At 47.7% G+C, this 24835-nt stretch overlaps 1 protein-coding gene across 6 annotated transcripts in view; it reads left to right on the top strand.

Moving 5' to 3' along the window:
- The window catches only part of ITSN1 (intersectin 1), a 1732490-nt gene that overhangs the window by 1695839 nt on the left and 11816 nt on the right, over positions 1-24835 (top strand). For all 6 annotated transcript variants that reach the window (XM_085621357.1, XM_085621360.1, XM_085621358.1 and 3 more), the window contains 3 exons: positions 2443-2525; positions 2615-2698; positions 16168-16341. In XM_085621357.1, the coding sequence (XP_085477483.1) occupies positions 2443-2525; positions 2615-2698; positions 16168-16341 (341 nt within the window). The remainder of the gene's footprint in view (positions 1-2442; positions 2526-2614; positions 2699-16167; positions 16342-24835) is intronic.

Below are 24835 nucleotides of genomic sequence, written 5' to 3'. Positions count from 1 at the left end.
GGGGCCTCCCATCCCACAGCAATTCCCTCTGCAAACCTTCAATTTCCCTAAAGTATCTTGCAGGGACCAGATCGGGGTAATTTTGCAGGGCATATAGAAAACGGGGCAGGGACATCATTTTGAATAAAGCCGCTCTGCCCAGCAATGAGAGTGGGAGTATCTTCCAACTGGCGATCAATCAATCAATCAGGGTACTTGTAAACGTGCTACTTACCCGTGAGGGTCCCAAGGCGCTGAGGGATGGGGGGGGGGTTGCCGCTACTGCTCGAATAGCCAGGTCTTGAGGAGTCTTCTAAAGACGAGTAGGTCTTGGGTCTGTCGTAGGTGGGTTGGGAGGGTGTTCCAGGTTTTGGCGGCGAGGTAAGAGAAGGATCTGCCGCCGCCAGTCGTACGTTGGATGCGGGGGACATCTGCGAGGGCGAGGTTGGCGGAGCGGAGCTGGCGGGTGGGGGTGTAGAAGCTGAGTCTGCTGTTCAGGTAGGCTGGTCCGGCGTTGTGGAGTGCTTTGTGTGCGTGGGTGAGGAGCTTGAAGGTGATCCTCTTGTCGATGGAGAGCCTCAGCCTCTGCAAGAGCGGGAGCAGGTTTCTCTCATACCAGAGCTTAGAGTCCGCGGTGATAAAGATCCCAAGATAGCGAATGCCATCCCTCACCGTTTTCATCTGACAGTCCCTGGGCAGGGCCAGAGGAGCGCCTTCGAGGAAATATATGAGAGACATCTTAGAGACATTTTGGGGGAGGCTAGGTAGAGGCGTATATCATCTGCATAGAGAGAGATGCGGTCCTCCCAGTCCACCAACCACCGCAGTCCCTGAATCACCGGGTCCCAACGGATCCAGGCCGCCAGTGGCTCCAGCGAGAAGACAAATAGCAGGGGGGACAGCGGACATCCCTGTCGGGTACCACGGCTCAGACGGAATGTGTCCGATCGTTTGTTATTGACCACCGCCATGGGCAAATGGCTCAGAGTAGAGGAGTCTAATCCATGCTATGAAGATGGGCCCAAACCCCATTTTGGCAAGAACAGCGAGAAGGTATCTCCATTCGATGATATCAAACGCCATGGAGGCATCTAAGGACACAATCACGGCCGCCTTTTTAATGGTGTCAACCCTCCCCAAGCACCCTCCGCAGATTTAGGGCCGTGTTTCGGTGGGGCATAAACCCCGACTGATCAGGGTGTACCAGAGTATTTATCACCCGAGTCAACCGAGTGGCCAAAAGTTTGGCAAGGATTTTAGGTTCTGTGTTAAGCAAGGAGATGGGTCTGTAGGAGGCGCATTTATTTCTAGGTTTGCCCTCTTTATGAATCATGACCAGTGACGCAATACGCTGGTCCAGCGGGAGTGACCCCACCCTCCTACTCTCTTCAATCATGGCTCGGAGGTGCGGGGCTATTTTATCAGGATGTAGTTTATAAAGTTCGATCGGCAGCCCATTGGGGCCTAGCTCCTTTCCAGAGTGGAGGTTCCTGATTGCCTGGGCTATTTCATCATTGGTGATGTCGCTTTCTAATAAACCTTTATCCTCTTCAGAGAGGGCAGGGATGCGGATATCTCAGAGGAGATCCATGGAGTCCTCCTCGAAGAATGGCAATCGTGATTGATATATCGCGCTGCAGTATGCAGCGAACTCACTAACAATTTTTAGGGGGTCTGTGATTGTTCCGCCCGCCTCGTCCATAAACTCCGGGACAAGCCTGTTCGCTCTGCACACTCTTGATATGTCTTATTGTACCCCAGTCATAATGCAATTAGCCTTTTTGTGGATTTTGGACTAACTGTGAATTTGACTTGTTCAGCACATATTTGTATTTCCACAGACACTGCCCTCAGCGCCGCGCAATAGGTCAACTACGGGCTTTACGGCTTTCTGGGTAGAAGCTCAGAGGACTTCTCTTTCAGAAGGGCAGCCATTTGTTCTGCTCTTTCCAACTTCATCAATGTTCTCTTACATCATTTGCCCTGGATCTAAGCAAGCTGGTTCCAAAATTCTGTCTGATGTTTTATATGTATGATATATTTTTGAGGTATTTTTTTGTTCAGAATAACATGCATTTCAGGAAGTCATTGTTTTTGGTTTATTTCTGTATACTGTATGACTCGTGCGTTGGGCACATGCTCAGAAAGTAGGAGCGTGCCATGGAAGGGTAATGATGTGGTAATATACCCAGCCTGGATTGAACTTTCCAAGGTGGCATGAACAGTCCTTCAGGAGGGAGGACAAGAAGGGAAGGAGCGGGTCTGTGATGTAGTTTATTTTCAATTGGAGCAGGCAACGGACTGCTTGTCCGAGCACATCAAATAATGGAGGTGGGCGGTGAAGATGGATGAATGAATGAAATTAATAAGATTGCTCGTTAGTAATTGATGCATGATGACTTTTAAACGGAGATCTTCATTAATTATTATTGTTTGAAAAATATCTTTAAACCTTTATTTCAGGACTGCTTGGGTTCAGAAAATTAAAGCGGCCTCAGAACTTTACATAGAAACAGAGAAAAGGAAGAGGGAAAAGGCATATTTGGGTAATGATAAAGTGATCAAGAAGTATGTAATTTAAGTATGTAGAAATCAAAACCATTCTGAAGATGTCTCTGACTTTCATCTTTCACAGTTCGCTCTCAGCGGGCAACAGGTATTGGCAGATTGATGGTGAATATTGTCGAAGGAATAGAGCTGAAACCGTGCCGGTCACATGGTAAGCACTGGTTTTGTTTTACATCGTTGTGGTTTGAACATTATGGCAGGTGCTAGGCTCTGTCATGTTTTCGCTCTTCATTTTTAAAAGTTTTATTTCATTTTGCTGGTAATTTCCAACACAATCGATATGCAAACAACTTCAGCACAGGTTATCAGTATACAATGCAGCCATTATGCATTGCACATGCATATTCAGGATAGTTACCACAGTGCTAACACCATATCAGACATTTTGTAAGTTGACAAAACCCCTGGCCACCCACTTCATTAAGTCAAATAACAAGCCCTAGCATTGTCGCCCCAGCCGTGTTAGTCTGCCCATCACAGGTATTGCCGCAGAGGATCTCACATGTCATTAGGCTGGGAGGAAGGCACCACCAGTGAAGCATATGTGTCTAATGCATCACAAACACTAAGGGCCTGATTTAGAATTTGGTTGGCCGGGTTACTCCGTCACAAATGTGACAGATATCTCGGCCGCCATATTACGAGTCTGTTATATGCAATGGTATTTGTAATACAGCAGACGGGATATCCGTCATGTTTGTGACAGGGTAGGCTCCTCCACTAGGGCGGAGGAGCGCCGCCCCACAAAGCCAAAACATAAAATGGTAATAACTTTTTGTTATTAACAATTAAGTTTCTTTCTGCATGGCGGGCGTGTGGGCGGAGCTGCCTGGGCAGGGCAGGAGTGGTTTGCCCACTCCTGAGTGTGCATGATTGGTTAGGTCGGGCCGCCCAAACCAGTCATGCGCACTTTGCACTTCTACATGCAGGCTACATTGCAGCCTACATGGAGAACATGCCAGCCCCTACAGCCCCTGTTTGGGCGGCGTCCTGACCAATCACAACGGTCCATTGGAGCGTTGTGATTGGCTTAGGGGAGGGAGGCTGCCTGCTTCCTGTTCCTGCCGGAGGCAGGAGACCAGGAGCAGTGAAGACGCGTGACCCGGGGCGGCAGAAAGGTAGGTTTTTATTTTTTTTAAATTATTGAGACCCCCCCTCCCCGCACAACCTCGCGTCCGCCCCTCCACCCGCGAGCCATGCCTGCCGCTACTGGTTTGTGATGGAGTAACCCGTCCGCAAACTCCTAAATCAGACCCAAAGTCTGCCAGCGACCATGTGACCCATCCCACTCCATTGATATACTTTGTATGGCCAGGAGCAGCAACAATGTTACAAAGCTCCTGTTCTTAGCGAGGACCTCATGTGCCCATGCCAGAAGGGCCGTTAATGAAACAGGAGTCAGGGGAACTTCGTCAATTTGCTCAGTTCTATAAAGATTTCTCTCCAATACTTAACGAGGCCTGGACACTTCCATGCAATATGCATAAAGTCTGCCACATCAGTATTGCATCTACCACATTTCTGCTCTGCTTTAAAGCAAAGTTTGCACAATGACGCAGGTGTGCAATACATTTGATGTAGAAATTTCAAATATAGTAAGCTTTGCTTAATGTTTAATGAGATATATCTGGTTTTAAAGCAACAGAACTGCTATTGTTCATCTAATATTTCATGGCCGATATCATTTTCCCACTGGCTTCGAGATGCATTGGATATGATTTTCTCCTTTAGGTCTATGTCCTTGTACAATCCAATTACAATTCTCCCCAGGTCATTGTTATAGTATTTTTTGACAGCGCATGCAGCGACCCTGGCTCACCCAGGAAACTATCTGAATATACCTCGAACATATGCTTCATTCTGAAATACACAATTATATGCAGAATGGTGGTCTCTCTCTTCAACTCCTTGAATGCTGAAAGAAATATGAGTTGACCCTCATTATATAATTAGCCCATTTTACAAAACCTTAGTTTATTAAGCTATAATATAGCATTGGGCTCAACGGGCAAGGCGATTATTAGGCAATGGAATTTGCAGGCGAGTATGCTACAAGAGTAGTAAAATAGTGCGCTCATTTATGCCACGCTAAAAATATACAGGTCACTGGGTTCATCTCTCTTGTAGGTCTAGCTCTATCTCCCAAAATCTTAGTATTTTGATGACATAGGTCTGCTGTCTTTTTCAGTCACCACACAGTGAGTTTGCTGTACACTTCTATACCGATATTTTGTGGATTGAACCTAAGCAACATAATTATACAGTTCAATATCTGGGACCACCCTGCTCCCCTGCCCCCCCCCCCCTCTTCTCATAAGGAAAGGTGATTGTTTTCCAGCTAACCCTGGGTTGTTTTCCCACCTAAATGTGTCTTGACAATAGTGATTTAATCTTGGTAGTACTATGTTTTAATAAGTGCAATCCGATCTGCTATAGATGGGGGAAGCCATATCCATTAATCTACCTGATTTTGTATTTCACAGAATGTTTTTCTTATAGTACTGCCTTTGGAGCCTCTATATAGCATGATACCAGGTACCTGATGCGCTTTTCCATCGAAACCAGTGGATAGTCAAGGGATGGTTGGGCCTGCTGTTAGTGAGAGGATTTCCGGTTTATTCCAGTTGATATGTAACTGACATTCTGCCATAGGTCGCTATTTGTCTCTGAGGACTAGGGATAGGTTAACATCAGGGTATTCAATATACAATAGTATGTTTTCTCAATAGAGAGAAATTAATGTATTGCACCTGCCCTTGCAGATTCATTTTTCTTCATGATATTCGTGAATAATGCATGTCAGGGGCTCCATGGCTATTTTAAGCAGAAGGGGTAAAAGAGGGCATGCCTGTCTGGTGCCCCTAGTGATGTAACCCCTCAGATAACAAATCATTGATCTTGACCTTAGCTGTTGGATTTTTATAAAATAGCCTAATCCATTTGATAAACCTCACCCCATCCCCGCCTTTCAATCACTTTCAGCATTAAATCCCAAGACAGTGAATCAAACGCCTTTTCATTATCAAAAAAGGTGGCAGCCACAAGCAAAGCAGGGTTTGTCTGGTGCATTAAGTTAAATAACAGTCGCCATTTTAAGCTCGTAGATCTTCCGGGCACAAAGCCCAAGGCCTGAGTGATCAGCAGTGAGCACGCCTGGCTATAATTGTCGCCAATATTTTCAAATCAACATTAATTAGAAACAGTAATCTATGGTAGGAACACTGAGATATTCAGCCACTTGAGCTTGAGCAATGTTATTATCAGAGCTGCACAAAGAGTAGGGGGCAGTATACTTCTGACCTTAACTTCCTCTCACATTTTTAACATGCGATGCGCTAGAAGGCCCCAATATTCTATATACAATTTATCAGATAAGCTATCACTGCCTGGCACGTTCCCTCCCACCATGTCTTGATCACTGCATGTTCATAAGGGTTCCCTCTTCCAGGATTACAAACAGGCCATTGTGGCCCTTTCTAGATGCATCTACAGTCACTCCTCAATTCTAAGAACAGCTATCTGAAATTTACAATGGAGGCGAGTAAGACGAGTCTGCCCTTCCTTGATCTACGGATTTTTCCATCAGCCAGAGGGTTAGAGAGTGAATTATTCACCAAACCAATGGCAAGAAACTCACTTCTGACATTTGATAGCTTCCACCCTAAATCCCTACGGGAAGGGTTACCTTTCGGTCAGTTCCTTCGCCTCTGAAGGAACTGTTCCACCCCTGAGGATTTTAGGAAACATGCTACGGTGTTGTCTAGAAATTTAAGTGCCAGGAAATATCCTAAAAGACTGGTACGCCACTCTTGGAAAAGAGCTTCTAACAGCAATCGTGAAGCGCTTATAGAACCTGCAGCTGGTACAAGGTCTCTTCGGAGATTAGGGAGAACTTCAGTTAGATTGATTTGCCACCACAGAGAACACACAATGTCAGCACTTTTGCTCACTAGAGTTTTCAAGTTGACGCTTGTTTGGAGATGCTTTTCATCTCAAGTGAAACTCAGGCCTCCTGACTTGCAATGAATTGCCAACACCGTGTTTGCACCCTGCCACCCCTGTGCCACTGGTGGTGTATCGCTGGTGCTGCTTTGTGGCCCCCTGCGCTTGCCTAAAACTTCCAAAGCTTGAACCCAGCAGCTGTTTTACTTACCTGCTAGCAGCATGTTTTCAAGCATCCCCAGTCTCTATTGGTTAACATTGGGCCCTAACTCCAGATTTGACCTCGGCACCCAGCTGCGCCTGTGCTGCCGCTAGTGGTGCAGTGTTTGTGCTTATCTGAACCTTGCCTTCTGCTGACTTCCAACCCTGAAGACGGGAACTGTAAGTTGTGTACTTACCTGCAAATCCGCATTATTGTTTTCCTCCCATTGGGTAACATTGCAAAGACTAAAAATTGCACAGTGTCCATTTTTGAACCTGTGAAGGATTTTTATTTCAAAGAACCTTACTTGCTTCCATGAAAGTTTGAGGTCTTAGTAAATAAATCTACTAAAGTACTATTTTTATAAATTGATCTTGGATCTATTCATTGAGTATGTGTCTCATTTATTGCCACTGTGTGTAGAACAAATTCATTAACACAACCCCTTGATAAGCCTAACTGCTCGCCCCCGTTACCACAAAATAGAGCATTGACGTTATCCATTTAGCCTCTGTACAATCTATGGAGATCCACTGGACTCACAATACTTCTTTTTGGTATAGTATATGGAGAGCCAGCCTTGCACAGTATGCTTTTGATTTGAGTAGTGGATAATGCAAGGTTCAAAGCAAGTAGAAAGAGTAGTGGAGATGGGACAATTTTGCCTTCTGCAAATTTGAAATATCCCCATTAACTCCAATGTGCGCAGACAGGTGATAGTTTAAGGCCATTACCATATGCTTCTGAGGCTGTACCTTTCACTTCTCCAGACATTGCAAGATGGGCAAATAGCACTCCGAGGTGTGGGAGAAGTGAGTCTTGGTAGCTTTTATAAAAAGGAAGCAGGGAAGCCATCAGGACCATGAGCTTTCCCTTTTTCCAGAGACTAAATGGCTTTGGTAATTTCTGTGTTGAGAATGTGTTTGTTCAAGTCAGTAATGTCTATCTCAATGTGGGTAGATTCATATCAGCAAGGTAGTAATGGCGTAACCCTGGTTCCACCATTTTCTCTGGGTTATAAAGAGTAGCATAGATGTATTGGAAAGTTTTTAAGATGTTTTCTCAGTCAAGATGTACTTTACGCTGTGCGTCTCTAATGACTGCAGTAGTTGATTTATTCTTCTTATATTTATGGTAGCTGGCTAGTACTCGACCAGCTTTCTTACGTTGTATGATAGATTTGGCTTTCAACATATGTACCCATTTATGTGCCCTTTCACTAAGGATCTTATTATATTCATATTTAAGAGCCTTCAAAGTAAAACCAGATCTTTATCTTTAGTACATATCAATTCATATTCCATTTTTTTGATCTCTACTTCTAAAGAGTTAAGATTAGTGTTCAACTTTGTTTGACATTATACCATTCAAAATACCCCGTATAGTGGCTTTCACCACATCCGACATTGTGGTGACTAAAGTTCAATCCGAGTCATTCTCCTCAAAGAAATGATAGATCTCATTTAGAATTGATTCTTTTGCTAGGGAGTCATTAAGTAAATCTTCATTCATTCTCCATATTTTTGCCTCGGGTTTAGAGTAGGGGTGGGTGGAGTTTGCGGAGTTCCACTATGCGGAATTCCGCAGAGTTCATTTAAAACTCTGTGAAATTCCTCAGAGTTCTGCATGCGACTGAATGCTGCCTGGGCTTAAAAAATAAAAAATTAGAAAAATGGTCACAGAATCAGTCTTTCGGATAGTTTCTAAAATCATAATGACACAGACGTATATATCAGAGCAGATCTATGCAGCCACACATCAGCCTGAAGACGGTGTCAAGTCTCTAAAACCTCCATCGTGGAGCCTGCTCCAAACCAAACACATTTAAAATGATATTGGCATCGGTAACCAGTCTCCCCATACTGCATGCTCTTGTCCTTTCAGATCCTAGCAATGCAGACCTTACCTGTCGTCCTTGCCATCGATGATGCTGTTGTTGGAGCTCAGGCTGGCTTAGACCTTCACCGATGTCATACTGGTGAAACCACTCTCCTTGGGCCCTTTGGGCTGGAGTGGAGGCTGCAGGCCCAGCAGCAGCTAGTCCAGGGCAGCTCAGATAGTCTAGGGCAGCTGAGCTGCCTGCCGAGCCAGCTGCTGCGGCACTTCCCCTCCTGGGCACTGTGGGTGCTGGCTGGGCCATCTTCTTTACTTAAGGTAGGGCCTCGGACTACCCCTGCTTTAGGTCATGGAGAGGGCAGGTCACCCCTGCTCTAGGAGGCCACAGTGGGATGCGGGAGGCCAGGGCGCAGGCGAAAAGTAGAGGTCCTGCTGGGGTGAGATGCTGACGGGGTGGCACAGCGGGTCCATCACTGGGGGCCCAGTGGCAGAAGCTGCATGGTTTTATACCTCAGTTCCTCTCCCAGACTTTCTGCTTCTGCATCAAGCATGGCTATGCTACTGGGTCACCATTGGCAGCAGGGCAGCCAGGGGAAGGGTTGAGCAGGATAGCAGGCATGCATGCAATCTACTGTCGCATATCTCATCTGTTGGTAGACAGTGAGGCTGACTTGTTGACACTGAGCAGGGGCTCAGAGTGGAAGCAGACTAGCGGAGGAGTGTGGAATGGGCTGCGAACGCGAGCACACCTGTAAACTTCGCTCTGCCAATGGGTAGGCAGAGTTTTTGCCGAACTACGCACTCGAAGCGGAACACAGAGTACCAAAAACTCTGAGAACTCTGCCAATGGAGTTTGCCGCTCACCCCTGGTTTAGAGCCACTAAAATCCAGATCCATGGTTATACATGTGGGATCAGAAATAACGAACAAGTTACTTACCATCGGTAACGATATATCTGTAAGAGACATAGATTATTTATGGATTCCTCACCTTAAAATTACCCCCAGGCATCAGACTGGATCCGGAGAATTTATCGGCAGTCGTACCCCTGTGCATCGATAGGTGGTGTCGATCGACTCCGCGTTCGTCATTGGCGTGGTGGTGGCCGGGATGACGTCGCGGTATCTACTTAGACGCCGCCCTCACACGCTGACTTCAGTTCTTTACACAACATTCCACGCTAGAAGCGCTGAGCCATGAAAGACACTGACCACTGGTGCACAAGACTAGGGCCCTGAAAGGGAATCCTTAACCCTAGAAGTCAGTTCGCAGAACGGGGAGGATGGGAGGGGCGGTGAGGAATCCATAACTAATCTTTGTCTCTTACAGATATATCATTAACGAAGGTAAGTAACTTGTTCATCTGAAAGAGACAATTAGTTATGGATTCCTCACCTTAGAATAGATACCCCAGCAATATCAACCCCGGAGGTGGGTCTCGAACTAAGTTCACACCAGAAAGTCCTGGAGAACTGACCGGCTAAAGAAGCCGTCTCTCCGGACTTAGGTGTCCAGGCAGTAGTGTTTGGTAAACGTGTGCAGTGAAGCCCACGTGATTGCCTGGCAGATGTCATGAAGGGGGACTCCACGTCCCAAAGCAGTAGTGGCTACCGTCGCCCTGGAGGAATAGGCGCGCAGTCCAAAAGGAGGTTCCCTTTTCGCTAAGGAGTAGGAGATTTTGATGCAAAGAATGACCCATTGGGAGATGGGCCGTTTTTGCACTGCCTGACCTTTCTTGGCACCCACATAGCCAACAAAGAACTGATCATCCACCCGGAATTGTTTCGTGCGATCCACATAGAATGAAAGTGCACGTTTTGGATCCAGACGGTGGAGCCTCTCCTCCTCTTTAGAAGGATGCAGGGGCGGGAAAAAGGTGGGCAAAGTGATGGACTGTCCGATGTAGAAAGAGGTAACCACTTTGGGAAGGAAAGAACGCCTAGTGCGACGGACAACTTTGTCCGGATAAACAGCCAGGAAAGGAGGCTTAGAAGAAAGGACTTGAAGCTCACTCACCCTGCGAGCAGAGGTGATGGCAACCAGAAAGGCAGTCTTAAGAGTCAGAAGCCTGGGAGGACAGTTATGTAACGGCTCAAAGGGAGCGTACATAAGATAGGTGAGAACCAGGTTCAAGTCCCACAGAGGCATCACGAAAGGTTTTGGAGGAAACAAGTGAGTGATGCTCTTAAAGAAGAGATTTACAATAGGGGACTTGAAAAGAGAAGGCTGGTCAGGCTGCTGAAGGAAGGCCGAAATGGCTGAGAGATAGTCTTTTAGAGGGATCAGAGCAGAGCCCAAAGAAAGAATGAAGAGGAGAACCTCTGAAAGGGGTGCAGAAAGGGGACCCACAGACTTTGCTGCGCACCATGCCACAAATTTGTTCCATCTACAGGCGAATACCGTTTTGGTGGATGGACACCTGGCTGCCAAGATAACATTACCGACTTTGAGAGGAAGTTCGAAAGCTGTCAACTGTCGCCGCTCAATCTTCACGCAAAGAGGTGGGGGCTGTACAGGTTCAGGTGGAGGACCGTCCCCTGCTGCTGCGACAGAAGATCCTCCCGAAGAGGCAGTCTGATCGGAGAATAGATGGCCATTGGAAATAGCTCAGGATACCAGACTCTTTGGGCCCAATCCGGAGCCACAAGAATGACTTGGGCCCTGTCGCGCTTGATCTTCTTCAGCACTCTGAGCAGAAGTGGTATAGGCGGAAAGGCATATAGAAGGCCGCAACTCCACTTGCGACGAAAAGCGTCGCCTAGCAAGTGCTGCCTTGGAAATTCCAACGCGCAGAACTACTGACATTGCGCGTTCTCATCGGTGGCAAATAGTTCTAACCAAGGCTCTCCCCACTGCTGAAAGAGAACTTGCGGCACCTCTGACTGAATACGCCATTCGTGATCTATCATGCACCTGCGGATGAGTTCGTCCGCCCTGACGTTCGATGAACCTGCCAGGTGTTAAATCACCAGGGATATGCCCTGATGTTCTAGGCATGTCCAAAGGCGAAGAGCGTCTTGGCATAGGGCCGGCAACCCCACCCGCCATGTTTGTTGCAGTACCACATGGCAGTGGTATTGCCCGTGAAAACCTGCACTACTCTTCCCCGGGCAGAGGGAAGGAATGCCTTTAGAGCAAGACTAATCGCCCAAAGCTCCAGAAGGTTGATTTGGAGTCCGTACTCCGCCGGAGACCAGAGGCCTCTGATCTCCGTCTCTCCCATGTGGCCGCCCCACCCCAACAGTGATGCATCTGTCACCACTGTGAACTTTGGTTGGGGAAGGGAGACGGATCTGCCGTTGACTCAATCCTGGTTCGTTAGCCACCGCTGCAATTGGCGTGCAGTGCCCTCCGAGATCTGAACGCAATCGGAAAGATTGCCCTGATGCTGTGCCCACTGGAACTTCAGGTCCCACTGCACAGCCCGCATATGCCACCTGGCATAGTCCACCAGTAGGATGCGGGAGGCCATGAGGCCCAGTAGCCTCAGGGTCATTCTGACTGAAACCCGGGATAGAGACTGAAAGATCGGAATCATAGCCCAAATATCCTAGACTCGCTGTTTGGGAGGATAAGCCCGAAACTGCGCTGTGTCCAGAACCGCTCTGATGAAGAGGAGCCTTTGAGAGGGAATCAGGTGTGACTTCGGCACATTGATGGTGAACCCCAGCGAATGCAGGAGGTCGGCCATAGTCTGGAAGTGGGAGACGACAGCCTGAGGCGAGCCCGCCTTCAACAGCTAGTCGTCGAGATAGGGGAAGACTGGAACCCCTGATCTTCGCAGATAAGCTGCGACCACCGCCATCACTTTTCGTGAATACCCTAGGTGCGCTGGTAAAGCCAAAGGGAAGCACAGTAAACTGAAAGTGCTCGTGGCCTACTGTGAACCGCAGGTAACGCCGATGGGCGGCCAGCAGGGCGGGAATGTAAAAATAAGCATCCTGCAAGTCCAATGCTGCCATCCAGTCTCCAGGGTCGAGAGCAGACAGGACCTGAGCCAGTGTCAACATCTTCACCTTCGCCTTCCGGAGGAAGCCGTTGACGTTCCTGAGATCCAAGATAGGACGCTGGCACTTGTCCTTCTTGGGCACCAGAAAGTAGTGGGAAGAACAACCATGACTTATTTCTGGGGCAGGAATGCACTTGATGGCTCCCTTGGCCAAGAGAGCCGTAACTTCCTGTTGGAGAAGGGTCAGGTCATCCTCCGACATGCGATGGAATTGAGGTGTCATGGATGGAGGGGTAGTCTCGAAGGGGAGGGAGTAGCCGCTTCGGACTATTTGCAAAACCCACCTTTCCAACATGATGTTGAGTAAGTGGAGGAGGTGATGGCAAATCCTGCCGCCCACTGGCGATGGATGGGCCTGAAAGGTCGGACTAGGAGGGCTTGGAGGCTGCTGCAGAGGGGACGCTGGTGGACTGGCCCGCCCGCTGGCTCCCCGACCCATGGTGGTGGAATCCACGTCCCCGGCCACGCAGAGGCTGGACAGCTTGCGCAGGCCTGTGGCTCTGGGCGGAACGTGGTGGGGCACCCCTTCTGTAGCCACGAAAGGGGCGAAAAGCAGACTGCGCTGGGCGGGAGGTGGAAGCGAGGCCTAAGGATCTGGCCGTAGCCCTAGAATCCTTAAAGCGCTCGAGCGCGTTGTCTGCCTTATCGCCAAAAAGGCGATGGCCATCAAAAGGCATGTCCAAAAGTGTTGCTTGGACATCAACCGAAAAACCAGTTGACCTCAACCAGGTGTAGTGTCTCAGTGTTACCGACGTGTAAATCATCCTGCCTAGTGAGTTGCTGGTGTCCAGCCCACACCTGATGGCGAACTTCACTGCGTCACTCCCTTCGGCAACAGCAAGGGAGAGAATGGCCCAGGCCTCCTCTGGGCACTGTGGCAGCACCTGGGCAACCGTGTCCCACACCGAGTGGGAGTAACAGCCCAAGAGACATGCAGTGTTCACTGACCGCAATCCTAAGCTGGAGGAAGAAAACATCTTCTTCCCAAGGTGTTCCAGCTTCTTGGATTCCCTATTAGGTGGTGCATTAGGGAATGCACCCTTGGAAGTCAAGGGTTAAACCACCAAGCTCTCAGGTGTGGGGTTTTGGGAGAGGAAAAGGGGGTCGCCCGGGGCCGGGCAGTGGCATCGGGCAATCATCCTATCCACAGGAGCCCCTATGTTGTGCTTGGACCAGGTGCCCATGAGGGCCTCATTAAACAGCAGCAGGGGCTCCGAAGAGGCCGCTGCCGGCTGAAGCACCTCAGTCAGGAGGTTAGTCCAGACTGCCACCGTAGGTAGCTTTAGGTTTCGGGCCTCGACCGCCCAACGCAATACCGCTGCGTAAGATGCACCCTCCTCTGTAGCCACGGTAGCGGGCGAAAACATGCCAAGTTCTGGGTACATATCCACACCACTGGCCTTACCCAATTCTTCTCTCCAGTCCGGTTCTTCTAACTGGTCTGCTAGAGGGTCCACAGACCCCTCCCAGTCCTCCTCACCCTCCTCTCGTAGCCACTCAGGGCGATAGGGAACACCAGGGGAGAACAATGGCAGAAAAGTACCGGTCGGCCCGGTCCAGACGTTGGTCCGGTTCCGCGTCTCCATCAAGGGGGAGGCCGGGGTCGACGTTGGCTGGGGACACAACCGGCATCGAAGGCGGTGGAGGTGTTGTCACTGGATTCGGTGCCGGAGGAGGTGTCACGAGGTCGACCAGTGCTGATCCGGAACCAGGCCTGGATCCTTGGGGGCCCTGCGGTGCCAAAGCCACTGGCATTGAAGGCCTAGAACCTCCAACCGGGTCCGCGGGGCCCGAGGGCACACCGGTAGAGTCAGGCTGCCTGAAGATGGAATGCAAAGCTTTATAAACGTTGCGTAGCTGGGCAGGGGTCGCTCCGGCTCCCGGAAAGGAAGGTAGGGCCGGAGTTGACCCAACAGGCTCCATGGGCAGAGCCAGATGACTACCTTCCGCTTCCCGCATCGCGTTGACCGACGGACAGGGAGAACCCGAAGAGCGACGGTGCTTCTTCACCTTCTTTTTGTGCTTTGACTTACCCGAAGACAAAGACTTGGATGAAGAATGGTGGTGACGACTCGTGGTCGCGCTCCAAGCACCAAAGGCACACAAGGTGCGGGTCCATAACCGACATTAGTTTGTGACAAGAGTCACAAGCCTTGAAGCTGGTTCAAGGACGGAACATTCCTGCGTGCACCAGGAGTCGAAGGACACAAAAAGATGTTGAAAAAAGTTGCAAAAAGAGAGTCAAAAAGTGACTTCCGGTACCGCTCTCTCCGGATCTGCGCTGGCTGGCGCAGAAAAAGAAAGAACTGACGTCAGCGCACGAGGGCGGCATCTAAGTAGATACCACGACGGTATCCTGGTGACCATGACGCCAACAATGAACGTGGAGTTGGCCGACACAACCTATCGACCCGCAGGGGTACCGCTGATGAAAAATTTCTCCGGATCCAGTTTGATGCCTGGGGGTAATTCTAAGGTGAGGAATCGATAACTAATTGTCTCTTTCAGATAATAGGTTCTATGGTGGGATTATAAGCAATGAGTGTTATGTGTTTATTAGTTAAGAGATAATCTATCCTAGACATAGAATTATGAGTGTGAAAGTAGAAAGTGAATTTGCTGCCTGCGGGGTTGTTTAGTCTCCAGGGATCGCTCAGCTCATGCATTTTAATTAAGTGTGTCATCAGACTGCGTAATTTGCTTGGACCGTAAGAGAAAGCCTAGATCGTCTGGAGGTCAGTGAGAGTTGTTTTTAGTTCTGAACAGAAGTTCGGGTCGTCCCCTGCGGAGCATATATGTTAGGAATATAAAAGTCAATTCCTTTTATAGTTAGTTTATTTAAAAGCCATCTACCATGCTTGTCATGGATAGTATCTATACAAAAAGCCCTTGCTTTTTGGTCTGAGTCCAATCCTTGCGTTACTGCTTTGGTGTCTATTCTTAGGTGAGGAATCTGTGGTTAGTAGTATCCAACAGAAAAACATGTTACTTACCTTCAGCAAAGGCTCATACTTATAGATATTATCTTATTGCAGATTCCTCACTGCCCTTTTGGCTCCCCAGTCTGTGGAACAGCTTCTTTTTAACATCTTAATAGGTGACAAGTTACTGATCAGCACACTGTTACCAATAATACTTCATGGCTCCATATCTGCGGGTGTGGAAAGTCAAGCGACAAAAAACTGACTTCAACGTGCAGGGGTGGAGCTTATGCGGCTGCTCTCCATCACTTCCACTGGGCAATGGAGTCAACCTGGAGCTGCATGGCACCACCTAGCGGCGCTCGGAGTATTGTTATGAAAAATGTCCCAATCCAGTCTGACAGTCCTCATGGAGGGACCCCATACTCTGCTCCCCTACACCCACCAGTTTTCAGGATGTTGCCTTCTCCTTTCTATTTGACTTTATGATGGAGAAATGTTCTATCACCATGGGCAATGAAAAAATATTTGAATTTGCAGCACTGCTTTCTCAATATCGATAATAATAGGACTGCAACATACAGCAGATAGGAGAAAGTATTAGAAAACAGACAGTGGTTACTTAATCTTTCTTGTTAAAAACAAGGCCTTTTTACATTTTGTGCCCAGCGTGAACTGTACTTCGCTAACTATCTGCTGTGAATTTCAGGAAAGAGCAATCCATACTGTGAGATCACCATGGGCTCCCAGTGCCACATCACCAAGACCATCCAGGACACGCTGAACCCCAAGTGGAACTCAAACTGCCAGTTCTTCATTAAGGACCTGGAGCAGGACGTGCTTTGTATCACAGTCTTCGAGAGGGATCAGTTCTCACCGGATGGTATGTAGAGGGGAGAAGTACCCATAGAGTTAACATGGGATTCTTAATAAAAGTAAATATTTTTAGGAGCACCCAGTGTTTGATGTACGATCTTTTTCAAACTGCAAAAACAAGGTGTTATTTTTCAATATTATTATCATTAAGGAAAATGACGGGATATCAGATATTTCCAATAATTGCGCTATGAAAAACAAGACTTTGCAATGCAATAGGTCTCGCATTAACAAGAGTTTGAGCTATTGGCATTGTAAATGACAATGCCTTTTATTTATGTGTTGTTTTTAAAACAGATAAATAAAAGGCAGTCATTTACAATGCCAATAGCTTAAACTCTCGCAAATGCAAGACCTATTGCATTGCAAATGCCAGCGCCCGTACTATAAATTAAGTGTTAGGAGAGATTGTGTCCTGCCTGCAAAAGCAGGCAGGACAAAGCTATTTGAGAAAATAGTGCTCGGAGGATGTAATTAAAGCCTACTGAATAACAACACATGTAACAGGGGATGTTGCTATGGAAGGTTACAAAATGAGACAAGGCGGTACGAAGGAGGAACTACTAAGCCTATTGACAAATGAACAGCCACAGATTACAGCAGACAATGACACAAGCCAATGAAAAATATGGGTGGAGAGTGGGCGTGGCTTCAAGTCCCTACCTGAATACAGCATTCCTCGCATGCGCTGCCCAGGCTCGACTTAAACGTTCATTCCAAAAGGTTTTTGGAGAATAGCCCTCACCCAGTATTGTGGTATGCTTCATCAGCAGGCTAGCCCCCTGAATAGGCATAACCCTGGTTCCACTGTCACCTATCCCGGCTCATCAAACTGTTTTTTACGAGCTCTTAAAGACGATATATTTTTATTGGGGACCGAAAAATGACAAAAAATACCTACGGTGCCTTCCAGTGGAAATGTATTCTCTTGGTCCCTGTAAGATTAAAAACCTAAGGAGCTATGTGATGTGAGAAAACTACAGTGGTTTTCATATCTTTAAGCCAACATGTTTCATTCAGTTATTTAAAGCCCTTGGGGGGAAGGGGTGGGGGGGGGGGGGGTGGGGGTTTCAGACTTTCAGCAGGACTTTGGTCCCTGTGCTACTAATGTACATGCATATTAATCATGTCTCATGAAAATAAAATGTGTTTGTTGCTAGCTGCTATTTTTCAACAATGTGACATGCTGTATACTACACACAAGTGTTCCACTCAATAAGGTGACACCCACACCTTCATGCTTATTTCTCAAAATGATGGTAACACCATCTCTCGTACCCAGGTTTTTACAAAATTCTCCTCATGACTAGGGAGGAGGGGCTACCTCTATAATAATACATTGTATGATTCCTAATTAGTTTCAGTCAAGGTGCAAAACATAGTCTCTGAAAAGGATAATGTCCTCGATGTAAGAAAATGGATTATCACAGTTACTTAGCCAAGGGTGGTTACCCGTTTGCATCCCTGCATCCCGACAATATTGGAGATCACAAGGAAGCGCCATTTAAAGGATTCTAGTAACTCCATAAGTAGGCTGTGGTGCGTCATCGGAACCTGACTCGCCGCGACACGTTGATGTTGCCTATGCCTGCCGTCATGTCGTAATCATGCTCTTTCTGCGCTAAGCGTACTGTGAGCTTCTGGTATGGTGCACAAGAGGCTTTTCCTTACAGAAAACGTAGGTGCTTTTAGGTCCGCCTTAGGTGTCCTAAGGCTGACCCAAAACCATTCTTCAATCCTGACGAGAATGCGCGCGTTATTCTCATCCATTACAAAGGCTCTTCAGAGATGTTGAGCTCCAGCCAGTGCAGATGCAGCTGAACCATGTCATAGTTTGTGGGGTGAAACAAATAGATGCCTATTGTTGGGTTTGCGTATGTGAGACATTTCAATTTATTGATTGTGCTTTTGTGAGACATTTCGATGACTCGTGTAATACTTTGAGAGACACTTTATTTACAATAGAACAGAGCAGTTATGTCCATGTAATGAGATAAATATCAGATATGAACTCCTTTTGTGCATGTAATGTTAAAATGTTGCCTGTCAAAAGCCCGCGATGTTATGACCTAAAAAACAAATACTGTCTGAAAATATCAGCCATTCAAGGCGAGGGGAGAGTCCACAGGCATACCAGACCTCTCTTTCTCTCATTGTATAGAGAATGACTTAACACAGTCTAGGGCTGCATTATGTTATCCAGTATTGGGGTATCTTTCATAGATTCACATGCCTGAATCATTCCCCGTCGCCGAGGCTGGAGTCCCCGGTACATAAAAAAAAGTAGTGCCAAAATGCTAGTAGTAGTAGTAGGCCCAAAGAAAAGGCCAAAAGCCTATATCTTAGCAGCCTATCTACCTCATTATGCAAAAAGAACCAAGAATTTGGTAACAACCAATCAGACACCAGCACCCTTCTAGAACCCTCTCAGCAGAGCCAGTTCTCCTCAGATTTTCACCACACGTCGTCTGGAAGGGAGTCTCCCTTAGTGCCTCTCAGTTTTCTTTCAACTTGCTTCAGCATGTCAGACAAGAAGGCCTTGTTTAAGTCCTGCAGGACCTGCACCAAGAAGAGAGTCCATGTTTATGATCAACATGTGGACTGCATCTACTGCCTCTACCCTAAACATGAGGCAAAAGATTGCAAGATTTGCCGCACCTTCCCTACAAAAACTCTTAGGGATAGGGAGGCGAGAGTGCTTTTGTGGCTTAAATCCTCTTCGGCTGAGGAGGATGACAGAGCCTCTACTTCTAGCAAGAGAGCTAGATCGCAGGACAGCTCTTCCAGTGAAGGGAAGAAGCGTCAGAAATCGCATCATTCTACTTCTGATGCGCACTCTCCTCAGGATTCTACAGTCAAGACTAGCGCACAAACTGTGAGTAAAAGCCTTTCAAAATCTTTGGCTTACTCTCAATCTTCAGTTTCTGTCACCTCGTCTGCTTCTTCATTGACGCAAACCTTCACGACGACGGCACTTACCTCTCCTATTATGTCTACGAGGATTACTATCCTCACAAAGAAGCCCGCCGTCGAGGTGTCGTCGACGAAGTCCTCGTCGACGAAGTCAGCAGTACCGCCGTCGACGATTCCGCCATTGAAAAGCCTGTTGACGTCGAGCTCGTCGACGAAGATTCCATCGTCGACGAAGATCCCGTCGACGAAGAGCTCGTCGACGTCGAGCCCGTCGACGAAGATTCCATCGTCTTAGACCCCGTCGACGTCGAGCCCGTCGGCGAAGATCCCATCGACGTCGAGCCCGTCGATGACAGCTCCGTCGACGTTGAGCCCGTCGACGACGGCTCCGTCGACGAAGATGTCACTGTCTACGATCCCGTCGACGATCCCGTCTACCACAGCCCCGTCGACGACGACCTTGTCGACGATGGCCTCTACTCCAGTTTCCACCAGGACTTTTCAACTAAAGTCTTTTCAAAGGCAGAACATATCACCGCTTACTCCCTCGCATCTCCTGGAAACTTATGTGCAGTGTGACGATGATAATTATGTGGACGACGAGGATGAAGGGCCCTTTGGGATTGCTCGCCACCCTTCGGAACTGCACATCAAATGTCAGGAGGACGATGATGATGAGGAAGAAGACAATTATCAAGGGCATTACTATCAGGAAGACATAGTCGTTCCGCATCATAGACCCTGCTACACACAACCTCGTAGGAACGAGATGTCACATCTGCCTCCTACTTTAATACAAGACCTACAAGCCATGCTTGCAGATTATAAGCAGCGTTTTCCATCGCTGCCAAACGTTCCACAGGTTCCACAGACTGCGCCGCAGCCGGACCCATTGCCTGTGCCTGAGGATCCAGCCCCAATGCCTCAACTGCCTGATCCTCCACAGGACCCGCATCAAGATACAACCTCGGAGGAGGAATACGAAGAGGGCGAGCTGCCAGACCCAGCAGACCCTTGGGATTCATATATAATCCCTATGCCTTCGCCACCTACCCCTCTACCATCTGATTCGCCCCCAGAAGATATAGGGGGATTCCATAACCTTATGCAGCGAGCTGCGACCAGGTTCAACTTGCCGGTCACCATTGAGCAGTCTGACTGTTTTCTGCATGACTCTAAAGAAGAGTCAAGAAAGGTTACGAGAGCTATCCCTATCATTGACTATATTTGGAAAGAAGGGGTTAAAATCATGAAAAACCCGGCATCAGTGCCAGCGGTGCTTCCACGGATTGACAAAAAATACCGTGCTCCAGCCGACAGTCCCTCTTGTCTCATTGGCCAACCGCGTCCAGACTCGGTTATATCTCAGGCAGCCCAACAAAAGTCTAAGAATCCGGCAGCACCGGTCACTACACCACCGGATAGGGAAGGACGCCGACATATCTAATTGGGAAAAAATGTTCAACTATGGCAGCTGCTTCCATCAGGGCATCCAACTCCCTAGCGATAATAGGGCGTTATGACCGCCAGATGTGGTCAGAAATGGCAAGCTTTATCGACCTCATCCCAGAGGACAACAGGCAAGATGCTCGAAAGATTTTGTTGGAGGGTGAGCATGCAGCCTCAGAGACTATCGACTGCGCACTGGATATTGTGAATACTAACTTTCGCCAGTTGGCTGGGGCTGCGGTTCTTAGGCGCCAGGGTTGGCTGAAAGCTACCACGTTCAGACCAGAAGTCCAGACAAAAATATTGGACATGGCCTATGATGGCGAATCATTGTTTGGAAAACACATAGATGACGCACTCCAAGCAATTAAAACGGATACTGATACTGCAAGATCGTTGGGCTCCTTGCAATACAAAAGAGGTACCTTCAGAGGAGCAAGGGGCCGTGGATTTTCATCCAGAGGAAGTTATCATACCCAACAAAATAGGTACCAGCCTCAGTATCGGCAATCATATCAGTCTTCCTACAGACAGACCAATACATCTGGTTTCTCTCGTCAAGGCGGACGAAAAAGATCGCAGAATCAGGGAAGAGACACCTCACGGAAGCAATGATTTCTGCAGGGCGCCTTCCACTCCTTCTCCCCTCCCTGTGGGTGCGAAAATTTCAACTTTTGTGACCAAGTGGCAAGAAATTACGTCGGACCAGTGGGTTCTGGACCTGGTTCACAACGGTCATACCTTAGAGTTTGTCACCAAACCACCAAACAAACCACCCAAGGGACCCCCTCCCCCTCGTCTTCACTTACTATTCAAAGAAGCTTTAACGATGCTCCTCAAGAACGCAATCGAGAAGGTTCCTGCGATTCAAAAGGGGACAGGTTTCTATTCCCGCTTTTTTCTCATCAAGAAGAAATCAGGGGAGTGGCGCCCAATCTTAGACCTTCGCAATCTGAACAGATTCCTCAAGAAGCAGGGATTTCGCATGGTCACTCTGGCAGAAATTCTAGATTGCCTCAACGAGGGAGATTTTCTAGCTTCCTTAGATATGGAAGACGCTTACTTTCACATCCCAATACATCCGAAGCATCGCAAGTATCTTCGCTTCACAGTGGCTGGCGCCCATTACCAGTTCAAGGTGCTCTCGTTTGGGTTAAAATCTGCCCCAAGGATCTTTACGAAGTGCCTAGCTCCAGTGGCAGCAGTGTTGCGCTCCCAAGGAATCCAAGTCTTTCCGTATTTAGACGACTGGTTAATAAAGGGTCCTTCGGAAAGATCAGTCAAGACTGCCGTGACAACATCTCTTCGTCTGTTCCATTCTCTGGGGCTTACGATCAACAGGAGCAAATCTCAATTGCAACCAAGGCAGATCCTTCCTTTTCTGGGCGCTCTGTTAGATACCGTCCACTGCAAGGCATTCTTATCTCACGAACGGCAGGTTCGTCTTCAAAACTTAGCAATCCGAATTTCCAAAAGAAAGTCAGTTTCTGTCCGGATGTTCGTGTCGCTCCTAGGGATGTGCTCCTCTGCAATACACCTCGTTCCTCTGGCGCGGCTCCGCAGGCGACCCTTGCAGGAGGAGTTACACCTTCAGTGGCAGCAGATGATGGGCTCCTTCGACGACATCATCAGAGTCACTTCAGGCATGAAGAGCGCTCTACGTTGGTGGTCCCATATTCCCAACTTATCAGAAGGGCTTACTTTCATTCAGAAGATTCCAGACTTTGTCCTCACTACCGATGCTTCCATGGATGGATGGGGAGGTCATCTCCAAGATTTACAGATACAGGGGAAGTGGTCTCCAGAGTACAAAAACAAACACATCAACAGTCTGGAATTGCGAGCAATTTTCCTGTCTCTGCAAGCTTTCCTTCCAAGGATTGCAGGTTCTTCGGTTCTGATTCGAACCGACAATACCACCAGCATGTTCTACGTGAACAAACAAGGAGGAACAAGATCAGCAACTCTGTCCACGGAAGCACAGGAGTTGTGGGAATGGGTCACACTCCACAACATAACCCTCAGAGCAGAACATGTCAGAGGTCTCTGCAATACATTAGCGGACATGCTCAGCAGATCCCAATCAGATTGCCACGAATGGGAGCTAGTGCAGGCTCAGGTGCTCAGAATATTCAGAGCTTGGGGAACACCACCGCTGGATTTGTTCGCCACGAAGGAGAACAAGAAATGCCGCTTCTATGCCAGCAGATACCCTCAACAGGGCTCAAGGGGGAATGCCCTGTCCATGCGATGGTCAGGGATTTGTGCTTACGCTTTTCCCCTGATACCCCTGATACCGAGGGTCATACGCAAGATGAAGTTGGAGGGCTGTCGGCTCATCTTGATTGCACCCAGATGGCCACGCCAATACTGGTTTCAGGAGCTCCTATTGCTATCACAGGACCAGCCGATCCGTCTTCTCCCGACGCCCACAATGCTGTCAAGCAACAGAGGTCAGGTTCTCCACCCGGACCCTCAGTCCCTACATTTACACGCATGGCTCCTGACATCTTAGAGTTTAAGGACCTGGATATCCCTCAAGACTGTAGGGATATATTAACAAAATCACGAGCTCAGAGCACGATAAAAACTTACTGTCTAAAATGGAAACGGTTTTGCTGCTGGTGTGAAGCAAACCAGGTGCACACGGTGGACGATCCTGCAGAAAAGATCCTTCCTTATTTGTTACACCTGGCAAGATCTGGACTTTCTTTCCCTTCAGTCAAGGTCCACTTAGCTGCACTTTCCAGATTCAGAAGGGGTGCTCATGTCCCATCTCTTTGTTCATCCTCTTCAATTAAACAGTTTATGAAAGGACTATTCCGAGAGTTTCCTCCGGTCAGACTTCCGCCACCGGAATGGGAACTCAACACAGTCTTAATGCAATTAATGAAGCATCCATTCGAGCCCATCCACAAGGCTGACCTAAAATTCCTTACCTGGAAGGTTGCTTTACTTCTGGCTTTAACATCAGCTCGACGAGTGAGTGAAATTCAGGCGTTTACTGTAAAGGAACCTTTTCTACACTTCACTCAAGACTACGTGCACCTCCAAACTAATCCAACGTTTATCCCTAAGGTGCCTTCACAGTTTCATCTTAATGAACCAGTGACGTTAAAAACTTTCTTTCCTAATCCATCCACCCCAGTGGAACGAGCCTTACATTCTCTCGATATCAAGAGATGTCTTAAATTCTATCTTCTGAAAACAAAGAACCTTAGAAAGTCCGATCAATTATTTGTGGCTTATGGCCAAACTACTCTGGGAAAGGCGGTTACAAAATCCACCATTGCCAGATGGATAGCATCTACAATACTTTTCTGCCATGACAAGGCTCACAGGCCTTTGTTGAGGAAACCCAAGGCCCATTCCACGAGGACAGTAGCAGCGTCTACAGCATTGTTTGCTGGTGTGACTCTAGAAAATATCTGCCGTGCTGCGACATGGAAAAATGTCCACACTTTTACAAGACATTACTGCCTCCAATCTACGCATCGTGATGATGCAGCAGTTGGGCAAGCTGTACTACGACATCTGTTTCTTTGAGATACCTTCAGGTACCCTTTTTTCATATTTTAATATGTAAGATGTTGATATCTTTAGTATAACAATGCAATGTGTTACAATAATGATTTGCTTTCATTTTTACATGCTTTTTCTCTTTATAGATTGCATGTTTCGAATTTTAAGATTTTTTCTTATACCTCTTGTTAACAAGCTGTGGATTCAATTAGGGAGTATCAGCACTAGTCTCCAGCCATCCGCAAACGACTGTATACTTGGTATACTGCTCGCTATTCTGATTCAGGCATGTGAATCTATGAAAGATACCCCAATACTGGATAAGAAAACAAGTTACTTACCTGTAACTACAGTTATCCAGTATTGGTATCTTTCATAGATTCACATGCACCCACCCTCCTCCCCGTAGAGTCAGTTCTATATAATTTGGGACGTTCGCTTTTGGCCTTTTCTTTGGGCCTACTACTACTACTAGCATTTTGGCACTACTTTTTTTTATTTACCGGGGACTCCCGCCTCGGCTACGGGGAATGATTCAGGCATGTGAATCTATGAAAGATACCAATACTGGATAACTGTAGTTACAGGTAAGTAACTTGTTTTCTTATCAAATGAAT

Source organism: Triturus cristatus, chromosome 8 (genome assembly GCF_964204655.1).
Source record: "Triturus cristatus chromosome 8, aTriCri1.1, whole genome shotgun sequence".
In the NCBI taxonomy this organism is placed as follows: Eukaryota; Metazoa; Chordata; class Amphibia; order Caudata; family Salamandridae; genus Triturus; species Triturus cristatus.
This window is presented reverse-complemented; position numbering and strand designations above follow the sequence as displayed.